This window comes from Carica papaya, chromosome 9 (genome assembly GCF_054855325.1).
Source record: "Carica papaya isolate Zhongbai chromosome 9, ASM5485532v1, whole genome shotgun sequence".
Classification (NCBI taxonomy): domain Eukaryota; kingdom Viridiplantae; phylum Streptophyta; class Magnoliopsida; order Brassicales; family Caricaceae; genus Carica; species Carica papaya.
Window position 1 is genome coordinate 16,852,093 of NC_142317.1, and position 17,687 is coordinate 16,869,779.

Sequence of the window (17,687 nt, forward strand, 5' to 3'; positions counted from 1 at the left end):
CTAGCCAGTTTCATATTACCAATTTGTTTTGGGAAGAGCCAGCTCCTGCAAAGGTAAAAGTATTTACATGAACAACCATTAATCAAGGCTCAACACTTGTATAATATGCCAAACCATATGCTATCTCCAAACATTTGCATAATCTGCTTTGGAGAACAAGAGAAACTTTCATTTTTTTCTCTATTGTGAGGTTGCTTGGAAGCTTGGACTAAATTGCTAACTCTCTTTGGTATTATGTGGGTCACTACTCTGGTAATTAAAAGCCTCTTAGGGATGTATATTTAAGGGTGATGGCGAGAGAAGAAACTGAATAAGAACAGCTCCTTCACGGTGAGATCTTTGTATAACTTTTTGACCACTAGAGGGGAAGCGGCCAGAGGGAGGAGGAGGAGGAGGGGGGGGAGGGAGGGGGAACTTTTCCTGGCCATGCAAGTATGGAAGACTAAAAGCACAGTCTAGAATTGCTTTTTTTGCGTGGGAACCAGGTGAAAAATGTATTTTGACTAAAAGCTAATGAGAAGAGGCAGAATCCGGGTGAACAAATGCTACTTGTGCAAGAATGCAGTGGAATCTTATAACCATATACTGCTTCAGTACCCGGTGGTCTATAGTTTGTAGTCTATGGTGTATGGTTTGTTAGGGATTTCCTGGGTCATTGCACATCGGTCAAGGATGAGATATGGGCTTGGGAAAGCTTATGTAGAAACACAAAATTTGCAAAACTAATTCCTTAGACTATTTTTTTGGTAATTTGGAAAGAGAGAAGTAGTCGGGATTTTAATGGGTGGAAAAGGAAATCTATAAATTAAGAACAGGTGGTTTCATTGTTTTAGATCTCTTTTACTAGGTCATAACATTTATAGGATGAAGGATTTTGGATATAGAATTGATACTTTAACTAATTTGGAAATATCTTGTATATGGGCGATACCCCCTTAGTAACTTGATTTTTTAACGCACTTTCACTTTTTACATCATGAAAAAAAAAACAGGCTGATGGAGTGAGAAAGGAAGCAGAACCTTTGTAATGAGGGGCTATCTTTGCTAGTTTATAGACAATATGGCTTGCATGAAAGCAAAAAAAAAAAAAAAAAAATTAACTTAAGTATGTCTTTCCATGAGATATGGGAGAGAGTGATTTTTTAGGCATCATTTTGGGTCAAGGTGCACGGAAATTTTGCTCACTATAGTTTGCCACTTCTGCAGAATATCTTTTCCTCATTCCTTTATATCCTTTTTTCCTCTTATCTCAATAAATCTTCTTTTCCATCAAAAAAGTTATTTTATTGCTTAATAGATAAGGTCAATTGATCCTAGGTTTAGAGTTTATTTTACCAGATCAGTTTAGAACTTGTTTTAAGTCAATTTAACATTAGATTTAAGAATACCCTTCAAGTGTAAAATAGTTTGCAATCAATATAAAGTACTGCAGGTTTCAGGAAACTTTTAGAAACTTGAAATCATCTGCAGAAACTACAAGTATTCTCTAGCTGGCCACTGATGCTTCATCTTTTACAATTACTATGACTCTTTACCTTTTCAACAATATTGTATAAGTGGGAAAAATAATGCCCTCTTCCATGGCTAGTTCACCGTTCTTTGAAAAACAAAAAACAATTTTTACAAGTGGAAAGTCCTTCTCCCTACTCTCACCAACCTCTCTGCCTGTCCTCTTCACCAAAAACACCAAGCTCTCTTGTTTTTTTTAGCCAAATGCAACATGCTCTCCTTTATTTCATTAAGCTAAGTGATATTTGAGAAAGCTTCAGGTTCAAAACAAGAGTCAGCCAGGCTTTGCCAAAACATCTTGTCCGTAACTGATGTCTCTTCTCTATCTACCTCTACCTCCAGAACCAGAGGCGGCAAGCCTTTGTGATTGAAGTCTTCTCTCTCTCTCTCTCTATATATATATATATATCTAAAAGACTGCATTCATGGTTTTGTTCATGATTAATTATCTTTGTTCAGCATACCAAATCATGAACCAGGACAATCCCAAGCTTTTGTACCTTGATCCAGATTGAAACGTAAGACATGCAAATTGAAAGAGTGGAGAAAAAACTAGATAAGTATAATATAAAGGGCATTAACTATCAAACATTGTAGAAAATGAAGAATGAGTACAACTTGTAATAAAAAGATGTTTTTTTCTCTAATGCTTTTACCATCTAGTCTACCTTGCTTTATCCATTTCCTAGTCTTCAATTTTTTCACCTCTATTCATTGGTCTAAGTCATCCTTGGACAAGTTGGTCCATTGACTTTTTGTACATCAGTTTTGGGGCTCCAAAAGAGAACATCTTATCATTTACCCATTAGGCCTAAGATAAATAACATGAGAAACAAATCTCAAAAGGCATCATAGAAAAACAACTCCAAGACATTTCATTACACTTGCCTTAGAACCCTCTCTCTTCAATGCCCCGGACGATCTTTCCATGACATGCCATGATCGAAGTTCATTAAGGGCATCCAAAAAAACTTGGATAGATTTTACCATTGTATTAGACTCTGTAAATATATGCTCTTGCACCTGCTTGACGAACAAAGATTGAGAAGTTTTGTAAGTGCAACCATGCATCATATAGTACTGGCTCGGACAACAACTAAATGGAAAATTTTAAGCATCCACATACCTGTGAAGAAAGTACTTGCTGAAGATCGATATTCATATCCTTCCTTCCTGCTAGATTGACAATAATACTTGAGAACAAAAGCTCAGCAACTTCAGCTTTTAGCATTACAATATCTTGAGATAATCTAGAAAAGACAAGTGAAGAAAAACAGATCAATCTAACAAAAGAAAGTTAAGCAAAATAAAACCTTGTGGAAGACAACTGAAATGTTATGCCCTAAATGTTCATTTGTACGCATGAAGCTACTACCTTATAATCACATCATCACAGTAGCTTATAAGCAAGTATCCAAGTTGGCAAATCCAGGTTTCAAAAGCTTTATCATGTGTTACCCATATAGCGGACTTCTCCAGTGAAACATCTTCAGCTGGTAAGCATTTAATAGTTGTTAAATATTCAATGTACATTTTTTAGTAGAAAAAAAGTATTACGAGATTAGAAGAGAATAATTACAAGCAAGGAGAATAAGACATCCCCCAGAAAATTAAAAACAAAATAAAAGCATTATATATTCAATATACATAATGCAATGAACTCTCAGACATAAGTAATAAACCAGCTTGTTCTTCAAGATTATTCTTAAATAAAAAGAGGGAGGAGAAGAACGCCATTTTAAAGGCAACTGGGGTACTGGGAGAGAGAGACAGAGAAACAGAGAGGGTTATTGCTCAATGTCTAGGAACTCACATGGTATTTTAAAGGCAAAAATAAGGGATAGAGTTAAATAACTCCTCTGGCTTCTCCTATTGGGCAACGGACAATACTGGAAATGCTGAATTCAAATTGGGGCACTAAAGAACCATTGAAAAATATTTTTGGGAGTAACATGTGAAGGCGACATAGAAGTAAACTTCAAGAATATAGTAGAGCTCTACCTTTAAACTTCTTGTGCAGATCAAACAAGAATTTCTCCACAACCTCAATGTTAAGGCCCTTAGAATGAACCTATTAGAAAAGAAGATACTGATGTGATGTTTCAAAAAAAAAAGTTACCATGACAATAATAATCCTACTTTTAAGCAATCTACTTTGACTATGGACTTTCAATAGGAAGCCTAAAGACAAGCTTTTTGGTGCTTCGTCAACAATGAGATCCTATGTCAATGGTGAGAACTTCGACTTTCCCATAGCAAATTCTCATATTAAATTGTAACCAAACAGCTTCTGCTTCTTCCATTTAAAATTCTAACTCTCTATGCCTAAAATTATTTTTTGAAATAAAAGCAAAAGTTTCCTAACTAAATTGTGACGAAAAAATATTTAAAATTAAAACACAATATTGACCATAATTCAGTAACTAAGTTAGGTCTTGCTCTTACTGTTTTGTATTTAAGTTACTTAAGTTATTTATATTTACTCAGGCACTACAGTATTTCAGACTTCCTCTTTTTACGATTTTCCTTATTAGTTCTACTTAACAACTATACAAAGATTAATAGGCACTAACAAACAGAGTAGACCATGATTAAATAAGAGTTTCATGTTACGGTTTCATTCACTGTAATGTCTCCATATGTTCTTTCTTTTGATTGTTGCTTAACCTAACTTAAATCGTTCAATCTATTTCTCCATATATTTCTTCATTTTAATCTCTATTTTTAGCTTATCCTTATTCTTCTGTCTCTCACCTAAATTTTTTCTTATTTTACACTATTGCTAGATAAATTAGCTTAACCACTACTCGTCCTATAGTAGTTAGTATCAGAGCCTAATATCTACTATTTAAAAAAGAAAAAGAGAAAAAAAAACAACTGTTCCATGCAACCACAAAATAAAGAACCTTGTTCCTAACAAGAAATTTCATTCCCCAAGCCGCCCCCCCAATCAGAAGAAAATAGAGAAAGCAAAATTCCCAGCACCCCAGTGACTATACTCACCATCAGCCACCATCAAGAGGTAACTATACTAACCTTGAAATCAAGTTCAAAGAGGTCCAATCGGCCTCACCGCAAATGTTTAGTCACCTAAAACCGTTTCACTTGCCATTGGGTAAGAAGATAACCACTGGCTTGCTGTAACTTTGTCACCCGGTCCATCAAGGCAACAACTATTGACTATTTGATGTGAGCACGAACCATGGAGACCATGAAGAGATGCACGGTTAAAGGAACATAAGTGGCAGCCAAGCCCAAAACCAAGAGGAGGTTGGTGGCCAAGAGAAGACAAGTTGTGGCCAAGAGAGTTCTACCCGCAACAAAGCCAATACAATGGAGATGATGGCGGTCAAGGAATATTCAAGGGGACTTGCACACTTTGGATGGATTTGGTTCACTTGGGAAAAGTATTACGATGCCAAATGCGCACATTACAAGAGAAAGAGCAAAAAGATTACAACAAACCTTTCAACTTTCATCCAAGAATGGGTCAATAAGGAAGATGGGATTGGATCAAGTGAAGAAGCCCACAAGAAGAAGAAAGTAAGTCCATTAACCCAAGGGCATAATGGTATTTACATATCAATCCAGCTAAAAGAAGGAAATAAGCAAGAAAAAGAAAATGAATTTTCCCATAAGGGAGGAATCCCCCAAATTGTGAGGGAAATTTCCCACGGGATTTCTTCCCTTAATTCTGCAGGAAATCTTCCCCCTTAAAGGAGAAACAGCCAAAGGGGGAAATTGGCTCCTAAAATCGCAGGGCATCTTGGAAAAAAAGGAACTCTTAAGGTACCAAATCCTGCAGAAAAGGAAAGCTTTGGGCGGCCATATTGCTCCTTTAATGGTCGGCCCTAAATTTCCGTCTTTTCTTCCCCTAACTCTTTTAAATTAATTAAGATTTCTACAAGGGGAGATCATATCTAGCTTTTTTTGGTCAAGTTCTTCTTAATTTTTATTATTTTCTCATTCAAAACAAGATTTAATTTTTTATGCAATTTATACAATTAATTTAGTAGATTTATTTTCTTTTAATGGATATGACCTACTCTATAAATAGGCATTTAATTTATAGTTAAACTAATTCAAGTTTAAGATAATAAAACTACAAAGTTTATTTACAACAAGTGAGGTATTCTTCAATCTTCTTGTTGAGTAAGGAATTGGATCAACTAATCAAGTTATTTTTTTGGCCTTTTTTTAATTTTTTCAATTACCTTAGCTTCTATCATTTAATTATAGTAGGTTAAGTAAAGAGGGTTTATCTAAGATTTAAGTTTTTGATGTTATTTGAGTATTATGTGAGTTTTAGATTGCATTGTTGATCCTGAATTCTGCATCACTATCTATAGCAATCGTAATTAAAAGAAACAATAGTTGGAAGCCTGAGCCCCATAGTTTACTAGAGATCGATCACATGGTGCTCAGGCGCCTTGAACCATGAGTGGACTTTGTCTTTTGCTACTCAGAATTCACTCTTCACCTTTTAATTGACAATCCTATTTGATAAATTCAATTTCAAGTCAATATGGGACGAATTTTCCTTCGGCTCACAAATGATCCTAAGGTTTTCAACCATCTTCTTCCCATTTTTAAGATCATGTCCGTCAAATTCACACTTACAGTCACTTTCATAGTAGATAAACTTTAGCTTGACATGAAATCTAAAAAATTAGTTGTGACAATTAATCGTATAATCTTCCCAATTATGATATTATGTACGAAGTTTTTGGCTCCTATAGATAAACAAAGAGTATTGGGATTCAACTGCAATTAATTCTAACCAATTCAACACATTGAAAATGTTGTCCATGACAAAAATTATCTTAATTATTGTTGCAAACATTAAAAATTGTATAAGTTAAATATTAATTATGATAGTAAGAGTAGGACTAACGCTTCCTATGTGTTAGAAGATGAAAAACTTGAAGTTACTTTTGAATCACTAGTTGTAGCTCAAGAGATATTGGCTCCTATAAAAGTTGCTTATGTTCGTGTTAATAATATTGCGCCACTTACTCCTTTCAATAACTTTATTCTACCTTTCGCTACAACAAAAGTGGTCTACATCCATGATGGTTACATTAAAGAGTTTTCATTGGATGACTTCATTTGCCAAATTGATTTATGATCCTAAGAGACATGTTTTTGGTTGACTTTCAAATTTCTTATGGAAATTTTCAATAGCCTCGACTGTTTGAAGAATTTAAAGAGTACGTTCACACTATTCCATCATGATATTTTGCTACTTCAAAAGTCGAGGTCGAACTTTGATGAAGGTAGAAAGATGCAGAACAAGAAATTTTCAATAAAAAAAGTTCATTGTAATACTTAATATTATTGTGTATTTTAAATTATTTAAGTTTTTTAAGTTTATTTACGCCTTATAATATTTTAGTTTGTTATTTATGTTGATCTAAGTATATAGGAATCAAAATCTTAGTTATTAGTTGTACTTAATACCTATATAAAGGGTAGTAACTATCTAGAAGGAGAATAGAAGATGATAAAATAAGAATTTCTTTCTTACAGTTTATTCTCTTTTATCTCTTTTTTGTATTCATTATTTCGATTCTTTTTTGGTTATTCTATTTCATTGAATCTATTTCTCCCTACATTTCTTCACCTTAATCTCTAATTTCATAAATCTATTCTTTTCTTCTTCACCTAAATTTCTTATATTCTAAAGTTTTTTAGTGTCTTCTACACATTTTAGAAGTTAGTTTCATTAGATTCACACCTTACAATCGCTTAAAGAGTTTATCAATGGTAAATGTCACAATTTGACATTGAATCCACCAAAATTTTGGTCAGAATTCACATAAAATATACCTATTACATATGACATGTTGTACCAAGTTTTTAATCTCTATAAATGCATAGAGAATATTGAGATTCATCCAAATTAATTTGTATATTATCAATGTATCGAAGATACAGTATATACAAAAGCATTCTTTCAATAGTCCTTGCATACGTCATAATAATTGTTTGCTAAATATTGATAATAAAATAGCTTTATAATCATAAGTTAGCAAAAGCAAACGATGTTCGATAAAAATTAAAGATTTAAGTTTGAGAGTATAACTAACAATTTCTCTATGTTAGAACTAAAAGAAAAAAAACTGAAATTTCTTTCACATCACCAATTGTGTTAACTAAAATATTCTGTTACTTCTTTAATTAAGATATTTTTTTTATAATTACTTTCATAATCTTTCCTATAATTATGTAATTAATTATAATCAATCAGAATCTCTACTATAATGTTAATTTTCTTATCTGTAAATAGTAATTCTGTATATATACTTTAGTTATAACAACACAAAAAGTATTTAAAAAATAAAGTTTATATTTTTTTAAAAAAAATCTTTATGGTATCAAAATCAAAATAAGGTTGTTTTAAGCTTCTAATTTCAAGATTTTTTCCAAACCCTAAAATAATATAATAAGTTAAGTTGGTACTCATATATTAAGATCTACTCTCACCACCACCCAACCGAAGTCATGACCTCATTGTCGGCCTACTCCTCCAACTTTGGCGACTATTCCCAAAGCGTGTAAACCACACGCGTTGCTAGCAACAGAAGTACATGAGACCCACGCGCTGTTGGAAAAACCATATCCGGCCCAAATCGGGTTGCGCCACCGTTAGAAACTCCCAATCGAAATGGCTTTATCCTTGATGTGCGCAATTCGACTCAAATCACGCCTCTTCAAATCCAGCCTTCACGTAGTTGTTGGGTGTTCTGTGAATCTATCGATCGGAGCATTTTGCTGCTCGTTCTAACCCTTCCGCGCATGTAGACATCTCTATCTGGCCCGTCCACGTGCCGAACCGTTCCAATTTGGTCCGTCCGCACATTGAACCAAGCCACCTTCTACTGCCGTTTCCTCGCAGGACCGGGCTGTTTCTGATCACCATCTCTGGGCTCATAACATATTTTTCTTTCTGGTCTAATCTTACTATTTCCAACTCGACTGGTGCTGATTAGAAGGTATGTTCTTTCCCTACAAGAATTAGTTATTAGGTATTGTTCTTTCCTTATTTCTACAAAATTTAAAATGACAGAAGTAAAAAAATTAATTCTTCCTAATTCAGATAATCCCTCACTAGAAATCAAGGTTGGAAAACTTGACGGAGCTAATTGATGCAAAACCTATGATCAACTAACGTGATCAAAATCCTGCATATAACATCAGTATTCAGAATCATAAAACCCTAAATAAATCCTCCTACTTAACCCAATAACTCACCTAAAATTATGGACTAAAATAATTAGAATAGTTCGAATTAATTAAAAAATGCCACAAATATGATAAGTTAGAAATCAATTCGAAAAAAATTGATAAAACCTCATAAGGACTTATTTTGATAATTTGAATCAATTCTCACTCGACAAGAAGGTTTACAAAAACCAAATTAGTTGAAAACTAAAACTTTATAATTTTTATTCTTCTCAAACTTAAATGAATATAATTGTGAATTGATGGCTTATTTATAGTGTAAGACATATGAATAATAAAGAAAATAATCTCCTAAATTTATTGCAAAATTATATAAAAAAATAAATTTATAATAGAATAGGAAACTTCTAACAATTAAAATGATTGTTTTCTAAATATGACAAATATGATCTCCCTATGAGAAAATTTTTTTAAATGGAGAATAGCTTAATTAATTGTGGAGATATCTTCTTTTAAAGGTTGGAGATTTAATTTGCTCTTTTCTTGAAAGATTGATTGATTTATAAAGATATTGTAATTTAAAGAAAATCTCTTAATTTAATGAAAATCTCTTAATTTAATGAAAATCTTTGAATTCCTTAAGAAAGTGAATTCATCTATGATCTTGTGATAAATGTTTAAAATCCTTTCATGAATTCTCTTAATTTTCTCCATATATGAATATACCTTTTTAGGAAGATATGATCTTGGTTTGCAACTTTGGAAAGATGTGATTTTAATTCTCTCTTGATGAATTTTCAAAATTCTTTGATCTCAGGGAGATATCGGATATTGGTTAGAAAACTCATTTATCTCTCACATACCATATTTGATATAATATATGCAGTTAGCCTAATGAACCTAATGAGTCAATCATGCATGACCCTCACGAACCTCATTTACATGCCGTTTTTTACATATTACGATACTTAAAATTTGCACCAAGAAAAAGTCTGTTCTTCTCCAAAAAAGTCACATTAAGATAGAAGTATTTATAAATGCCAATAGAACTGGATTTTCAGATAATAGAAGGTCAACTACCAATTATTGTACACTCGTAGGAGACAACTTGGTTACACCGAAAAGAAAGAAGCAAAGTATAATTTATTACTCTAGTGCTGAAGCAGAATATAAAGCAATAGTTCAAGGGGTATGAATCATTATGGTTACAAAATATAATGCAAGAATTAAAATTGTTCAAAGATGAGAGTCTATCCTTATTTTATGACAATAAAGCAGTAATTAGCATAGTCCATAATTCAATTTAACATGATCGAACAAAGTACATTTAGATTAATCGATACTTCATAAAAGAGAAAGTAGTCGATGCCTTCTTATGCCTATATTATGTGTCTTCTAATGAATAGGTGGTAAATACCTTCACTAAGGACTTTACAACAAACCCTTTAATAACTTGGTATACAAGTTGGACGTGTGCAAGTTTGATATATGTGATATCATTGTACCAACTTGAAGGGGAGTGAATTATAATATTCTACTGCTCTCGTAATATTTTCCATAATTATGTAATTAATTAGAACCAACTAAAATTCCTACTGTAATGTTAATTTTTTTATCTGTATATAAGAATTTTATATATATATGTCAGTTGTAACAACACAAAAATTATTAGAAAATGAAATTAATATTTTTTCTCCAAAAATTTTCAAGTTGAAGCACAAGAAATATTTGCTCAAGTTGAAGTGGTTTGTATTCATTCTAATCATACATAGAGCAAATCATGCTTTCAACAATCTTGTTCTACCCCATGCTACTACTAAACTGACCTAAGTCCATGATAATAGTAGTAAACAAATTTTGTTGGACGATTTCATTTACCTCATTTGCGTTTATGACCCTAGTAGATGTAGAATTTTAATTAACTTTCAATTTTTCTACCTAGAATATTAAAAGTCTAAGATCTTTAAAAATTTGAAGAGTATGTTCAAGTATTTCTTACATTGATAGTCTGCAACTAAAAACTTGAAGTGAAAATTTCGCCAGATGGAGTAGAATAATTCATAATAAAATTTTAATTTAAACAAATTTCCCACCAGGAATATTTTTTATATAATATTTTTTTACATTTCTGAGTTATTTAGTTTATTCAGGCATTATAATACTTAAGTTTTCTTTTACATAAATTTTAAAATTGAAGACGTTAGAATCTAAAGGGCTTCCTGTTTTTCTTATTAGTTGTAATTAATGCATTTATAAAAACTAATAACTACTAACAAATTTAAATAGATTATGACGAATTAAGACTTCTTCCTTAAGATTTTATTCCATGTTACCTCTGTCTGCATTCATATTTTTAATCATTGTTCTATTTGAGCACTCTCATTCAATCACTTTTTCCTATATTTTTCACCTTGCTCTCTAAATTTATCTAATCTATCTTTACTATTTTATTTCTCATTTAAATTTTCTCTATTCCTAAACATCTAAAGCACAAGTCAGCTCAATCACTAGTTGTCTTGCATCAATAGGTCCCTCTTATATGGTTAATTGTCATATTCATATTTATTTTTTCTTAACCTATAAATACCTATCCGTATTTTCTTTTAGAGTTAAAAAGACAATAATAATTTCGACAACTATCAACACCGAAAGTCAAAATAATCATTCTGAACTGAAAGGGGGTAGAAAATGAGCATTTTCAGGCTTTCTAAGGGAAGAAAGAAGGCCAAAGCAGTTATTACCCCTTCAGTTCACCGGAAAAATTGGAAAAGAGCACCAAAAGGGTTTTTGATGGGACAGAAACTCCTTTCTATTTGATTTAGTGACTTTTCAACACGTATGCTTCAAAGACATGGTAGGTTTTAAATGCTATACATACCCGTAACACTACATAACAAGGTCTGTTTAAAAGTTTAACCGAAAAAAGAGCAACTCTGCAAACAATTGGTGTGTAATAACAATTACATAGCGGAAAAAAACTTTCTACAATCTACAGTCTTATAAGTACCCCTCGATCTAGATCATGATACCATATAAATGTATGCGTTACTTGAGAAGACAACCGGAAACTAATTAGACGCATAGGGGTCTTGAATGAGGCACCTGTTATCTGCACATTAGTATAAACATTCAAGCAACCAACATACTTTTAATCCTTTGGATTTCAGTCCATAATCTTTGATATTTCCAACTTAATGAATTATTACGACATTAACATAAGAAATTGCATATTTCTCATAAATAATTCAATGCAATCACAACTTCTTTATCCTGATTGATTAGTGGAGAGTGCAATCCTTACCTCAATAAGAGACCTCTCATATGAATCAAATGAAGATAAAGCTCTTTGACCCCTTTCAGTTGAAAGGATCCCCTAAATAAGAGAAGAGGAGGAAGAAGATTATTCTTTTGCCAGAAAAAAGCTTAAACATAACAAAAACATAATCCAGAACTAGAATTACATAGAAAGTAGACCAGAACAAGATACGCAAGTCTCAAGCAGGGAATGATTAATTTTCCACAAATATTTCCTCAACCTTTCTTCTTCCATCTTGTTAGGTTGTTTTAAGACCTCGGTCCAGCGTTTTCATTCTATTAGGATAATCTGTATTCCCCTCTTCCCCCAAATTTTTTTCCTCTCTATGCCACTCAAGGGAATTGAAAAAAAAAAAGCTAAGCTGCTCTGGAAGATTCTTTTGCTAGTTTATGGTGCTGCAGTTGAAGCTCAATGCTAGAGTTTTTAAGGAGTGTTATTTTGCCCCATTTTTCATATGGGATATATTGGTTCTGTTTGCTCGGTTGTGAGCAAAGGCTCGAGCTATTTAGAATATTTAATTTGCGAAGGGATTGAGTGCTGTTGCTTTTGTTTTTATGCTGTTTTCCTTTCTTTCCTCCTTTTGGATGGCTTAGAAGGATTTCTTTTTCATAAGAAAAAAATCCATGGCACTGTTATAGCCTGTTTGGTTCCTTTTCTACTTAATTCCTAATTAATTCTTTGGTATAACTTTATGCTAGCCTGCGGCCATGATTTTTTGTCTTCTGAGTTACTTCCTTACCCAATTCCTTATGATGGGTGTAAAACAAAAAATAAAAACAAGTTATAGTTATGTATATGAAGGCTAATATGAAATTAGAACTGTTAATAAGTTAGGAAGAGAACGAGTAATTAACCAAATGGGATGTTTGAGTTCATGCTTTGAGCGCATATCTTAATTTCAAGCATTCAAATGTTAGTCAGCAACAAGATTGAATCACACATCTCCCTTTCAAATCTATCATCATATATGTTTGGGACCTTATGACATAACATGAAAAACACATATAATGATTCGTAAACAGATAAATTCCAGTAAGCAGTAGTAAACTGAGTCTACTTTATATGCAGATTGATAAGAATCAAGGTTCTTAAACATCACCTAAAGGAAAAGTCAAAGAATCAAATATGGACTCACTCGAAGTGTTTGCGATGTTACATCAATTACTTTAACAGAGTCATCCATAAGATATTTCTTCAAAAGTTTCAAAAGAGCAGTCAAAAGTTCATCAGCTATGCTAGTATTCATAGAAACTTTCATTTCAGCACCGATGCTGCAATTAATGGATCGACAGACATAGATGTGACCGGCCTCTCCAGAAAGATGGAACACTACACTGTGTGGATCACCAATGCCAACCTGTAATTGAGACCAATCGTAGAAAATGGTTGTAGACTTTATGTGTGTATATATATATATATATATATGCATAACCTTAGACAACAATAGGCTAAAAGACGGAGAACAATACCCTAGATATGAAATCGGACACCAACGCTCTAACACTTTTTGCATCATTTGACGCACACATGCAGACAAGGGTCCAAACTGCGTTTACAATTTCATTGTCAGAATGCCAATTTGCATCTCCTTGAACATCTTCTATGCTATTTTCCCTCTGGAAAGTTTTTTCTGTGAGCAACTTCTTGTGCAGCGCTTGGAGGCTACAGGGATATTTCAAGTCATAACAGCTAGTAACTATTTCATTTTCATATCTCATAAACAAATTAATTAAAGGGGGGCAGAGGGCGGATTTGATTTGGTAACTCAATATATTTTGTAGTACCAATATCTCATGGTATGTGGGCTTGCTGCATACAATGAATACCTTTGTTTCCTTGTTCAACATATTGACAACTATAAAAACTAGAAACTGATTTTAGGGTGCAACTATAAGTTACCATCATCATTTTCTTCTCTTGACCTTCTCATTTAAGAGAAGATATCTAACTTATAAAGCAAAGAGGAAAAGAAAGGAGGGAAGGGAAATGAATTTATGTCCTGATCCATTGTCCTGAAATAATTTTCCTCTTATTTATAGCAGTAAGGTTTATAAGGAGTATGTTGTCGTTTCATATGAGTTTTTAGTATAGCATGGAATTCTAGAACAGCAAGCAACGTTTATTAGATAACAGTCCACATTGACATGCAGCAGGTGGCATCAAATGGTGATTGATACTTGACAGAATGGTGAACCCCATCCTCGATGCTAACTCGTTGACATTTGTTGCCCAATTGCAAGTGAACATAATTTGATTATTGTTTCTCTTTCATTCATTATGATGATCACATCTCCTGAAATCTCCAGTTCTTTTTCATAAGGAGCCCCAATGATCCTGAGTACTAGGTTCATTTATAAGCAACTTAGGGTGTGTGACTAGGTTTATTAAAAAGCAATGCAGACTAAATTTGGCAACTATGTTTGAGACTTATGGATCAACACTTTTGGGCATTGCTCTGATATGTGACAGATTCTACTAGTTCTAAAACAAGCTTATGAATTGTATATTGTACAATGTTTTCAAAGTTTTACAAACAATAAGCTCATAGAATTCAGAAAGCGACAGCACCTCCATAGAAATAGTCTTGGTGGAAGGTAGCAAGATCTCTTCACAAACTGAAAAGATAAGGAGAAAAGAGGAAAATTTTCAAAAATTAACTAACATTCTCAGGAAAAAATTAAAATTTAAACAAAATTGAAATTATCCTAAAAATGAAAGTACACAACTTAAAATTGAATTCAGTCTACCTTCAATAGGTGGTCTCTTGGAGAGTATGCTCTGCATAGTTCATGATGGAAATTACGAATTCTATCAAAAACACCTATTTCAGGAAACGGTTCTAGTTCCTGCAAAAGAGAAAATAGATATAACTAAAAAGGAAGAACCGAATAAGATTTTTTTTATTTATCGAAATAAATAGAATTCAATTCCCTAGGCCTTAAAGGTATTACAAAGAATAAAATAAACTCATATAACACATATCTAACTCATTAAGTATTCACATTATCAACAAAGTCAGATTTGCACAGACACTTAGAAATGCTATAAACCCTAAATTCAATTTCAAACATCCAGTTATGCTAAATACTTTTTTATTGTACACCAAGTTGATGGAACATACTCTGACGTAATCATAAAGAGATGGATCAGAACCCAGAGTCAGCTGTTGGAGCAATGATAAAACTTGAGAGGATCCAGAGCCTGAAGTTTCCCAATTAGCTTCAGGAGGAATGCAACATGCCACCAACTTTGATACCAAAAACTATGAGCCAACGGACAACAAAAGCATTAAGAACTAAAGTCAAAGGTCACTATTACTAATGCTTCAAAGCTATGGTAAAATACCTGCAACTGTTCACCTAGCACAGTGATAACTTCTTTCGATGAATTGCTTTGCAAAGTTTTCAGCAATGTGGAAATTATACGACAACATTGTTCTCGTAAACGACGAGAACCAACAAATTGCCCAATCAAATTGAAAAGATAACTGCAGCAACTCAAAGAAACATTTATCAACCAAATGAGAAAGTGCAGAATCACAATCATATGAGATGAATACAAACAAAGAATGCACTCGCTATGCAACCTGGCTCAAAGTAGGTTCTTTGAATAACTAAACAAATGATTGACTAAAAATAGAGAACCAGCTCCCATATCTTATTATCTTTATGTTATTATAGTCCTACATCTTTCTCTAAAATGTAGAAAGATTCTTAATTTTCTTGGAACTGTCACTTTTTTCACAATCATTAAGATAGAAAGACCTTTGATTAACCTTCTAACTCACCATCTTGGTAGAATTTTATCTTGTGACTAGACCTATTAACCTTCTTTAAACCTTATGACTTGCAAATCTTTTGTTAATATTTCCGGTAAAAATACAATGACTAAGCTGTAGTTTCAGAGAACTCCTGGATGGATGAGTTAGGTTTCCTCAAAGGTTAGAAGTTCAAATCAAACTCTTTCCTCGTATTTATGTAATATGTCACTAGAATTCAGAGACAAACAGCCATTTGTTCTTACATTGTCAAACAGGCTGGAGCTTATGGTCTCGGTCTTTTCCTATCTTGGAAAAAAATGGGTAATTCCTTCAACCTTGGAAGACTTCTTTGAGGGGTTGCGTAGCAAGGAAGGACCTCAAAGTTACAATGATAATGTACTTCTAAAAAATAGTTACTTCTAAAATAGGTACTTCACAATGTACTTTTTTACAAGTTTAATTTTCTTATTCATAGTTTCCTCTTCTTCACATAGGGATGCCTGTAATTACATTTCTCTTTTTAATACATAGTAAAGTTATAATATCTTAATATTGTGAAAATTCCACAATCTTCTGTCTTAATAATGGAAATTAATCTTTCAAAAGATACAAAATATTGGTTAAAATATCCCTCAATCATCCATCTTAATATTAGGAAAGAAATTCGATTCAATACGATTTACTTTAATTAGCTTCCTATCTTTTCAAATTGTAAAAGTTATATATACACATTAATACGTTTCTTCTTAATATACCCATTAACATGGTGTCTCAGCCGTTGGCCTTTTTTTAATTTCTCTCAACCTTCATTGCTGTCTATGCTCTGCTATTTTATTAATAAAAGAAACCACCAAATTTCACAGCCTCATCTCCCTAAAGTTGCTCTAACATCCATTCTAGTGGACATTTGCACTCTTTGCTTGTACATAACACCAATGCTGGCCCCTATTATCTCCTCTGCTCTCCTAGACTTTTTCTTCGTGGCCCCCATCATCACATAACTGGTGCCAGCCTTCATTGTTACTTCCTCACTGAACTTGAATTCTCTATCCACAGCCTCCATAAGCAAAGATCCTTAGTAGACCCTCTTTGTTACCTAATGCTTGCAAAAAGAAACTTGACACACCATTGTAGAGAAAAAATATATCCAAATTGAAAAAGATGAAGTTGTCTTTCAACATTGTTGGTCAGACCAAGATAATCCTCATCATTTTACAAGTAGGAGAGCTTCGAAATTTTTGAACAACATATAAACTAAGGTGAAGAATTATCATAAGTGGTTCCAATTTATTTGTATATATTTAAAGAGGAAAGGAAAACTCAATCATCTTGCATGACGAGATGAAAGAAGAAAATCTAAAACTTAATACATTGGATGAATGATCATGTCATAGTTATGGAATTCAATTGATCTTGAGATCAATGACCCTTACATGTGTTTATCTATGGCTAAAGAGATTTTGGATGTTGTTTGACAGATGTACTTAGAGGCTCGTGATATAGCACAAATCTACAAGATTAAACTCTAAACTAGTATGATGAAACAAGACAGTAAAATTGTCGTTTAACACGCAACTCCATTAGAAAGCCTCTTTAACAATGTTATACTGCATGGAGTTTGTGGACAACACCTTTGCAATGAGTTGACTGACTTAGACCACTCCACCCTGTGCACAGTGCTTTCAACTCAAAGATTCAGCGGATTGGAGTGAGGAAGCCAGCAAAAACCTCTTTGGCAAAGGCTCTCCTTGCAAGTTCAGGAACAATTTAGATAGAGAGGAAGTGAAAGAATCTTTGAGGATCATTTTTGCCAATTTTAGATATGTGGGAGTGAATGACCTTTTTGGCTTCCCTCTATACCGAGGCCCATGATTTTCTTATATCAGGCTCCTGTATTACATACAAACTACAGGGCTA

At 33.1% G+C, this 17,687-nt stretch overlaps 1 protein-coding gene across 12 annotated transcripts in view; it reads right to left on the reverse strand.

The window, feature by feature from the left end:
• ATM (Serine/Threonine-kinase ATM-like protein) overlaps positions 1–17,687 on the reverse strand; it is a 124,881-nt gene that overhangs the window by 41,594 nt on the left and 65,600 nt on the right. For all 12 annotated transcript variants that reach the window (XR_015816501.1, XR_015816502.1, XR_015816503.1 and 9 more), the window contains exons 35-45: positions 15,356–15,497; positions 15,132–15,272; positions 14,758–14,856; positions 14,579–14,625; positions 13,480–13,672; positions 13,146–13,367; positions 11,996–12,067; positions 3,511–3,580; positions 2,885–3,002; positions 2,636–2,759; positions 2,398–2,532 (exon numbers count right to left, since the gene is read on the reverse strand). Coding sequence is in view for 8 of the 12 variants with exons in the window: in XM_088211798.1 (XP_088067924.1) it covers positions 2,398–2,532; positions 2,636–2,759; positions 2,885–3,002; positions 3,511–3,580; positions 11,996–12,067; positions 13,146–13,367; positions 13,480–13,672; positions 14,579–14,625; positions 14,758–14,856; positions 15,132–15,272; positions 15,356–15,497 (1,363 nt within the window). In the remaining 4 variants the exon portion in view is untranslated. The remainder of the gene's footprint in view (positions 1–2,397; positions 2,533–2,635; positions 2,760–2,884; positions 3,003–3,510; positions 3,581–11,995; positions 12,068–13,145; positions 13,368–13,479; positions 13,673–14,578; positions 14,626–14,757; positions 14,857–15,131; positions 15,273–15,355; positions 15,498–17,687) is intronic.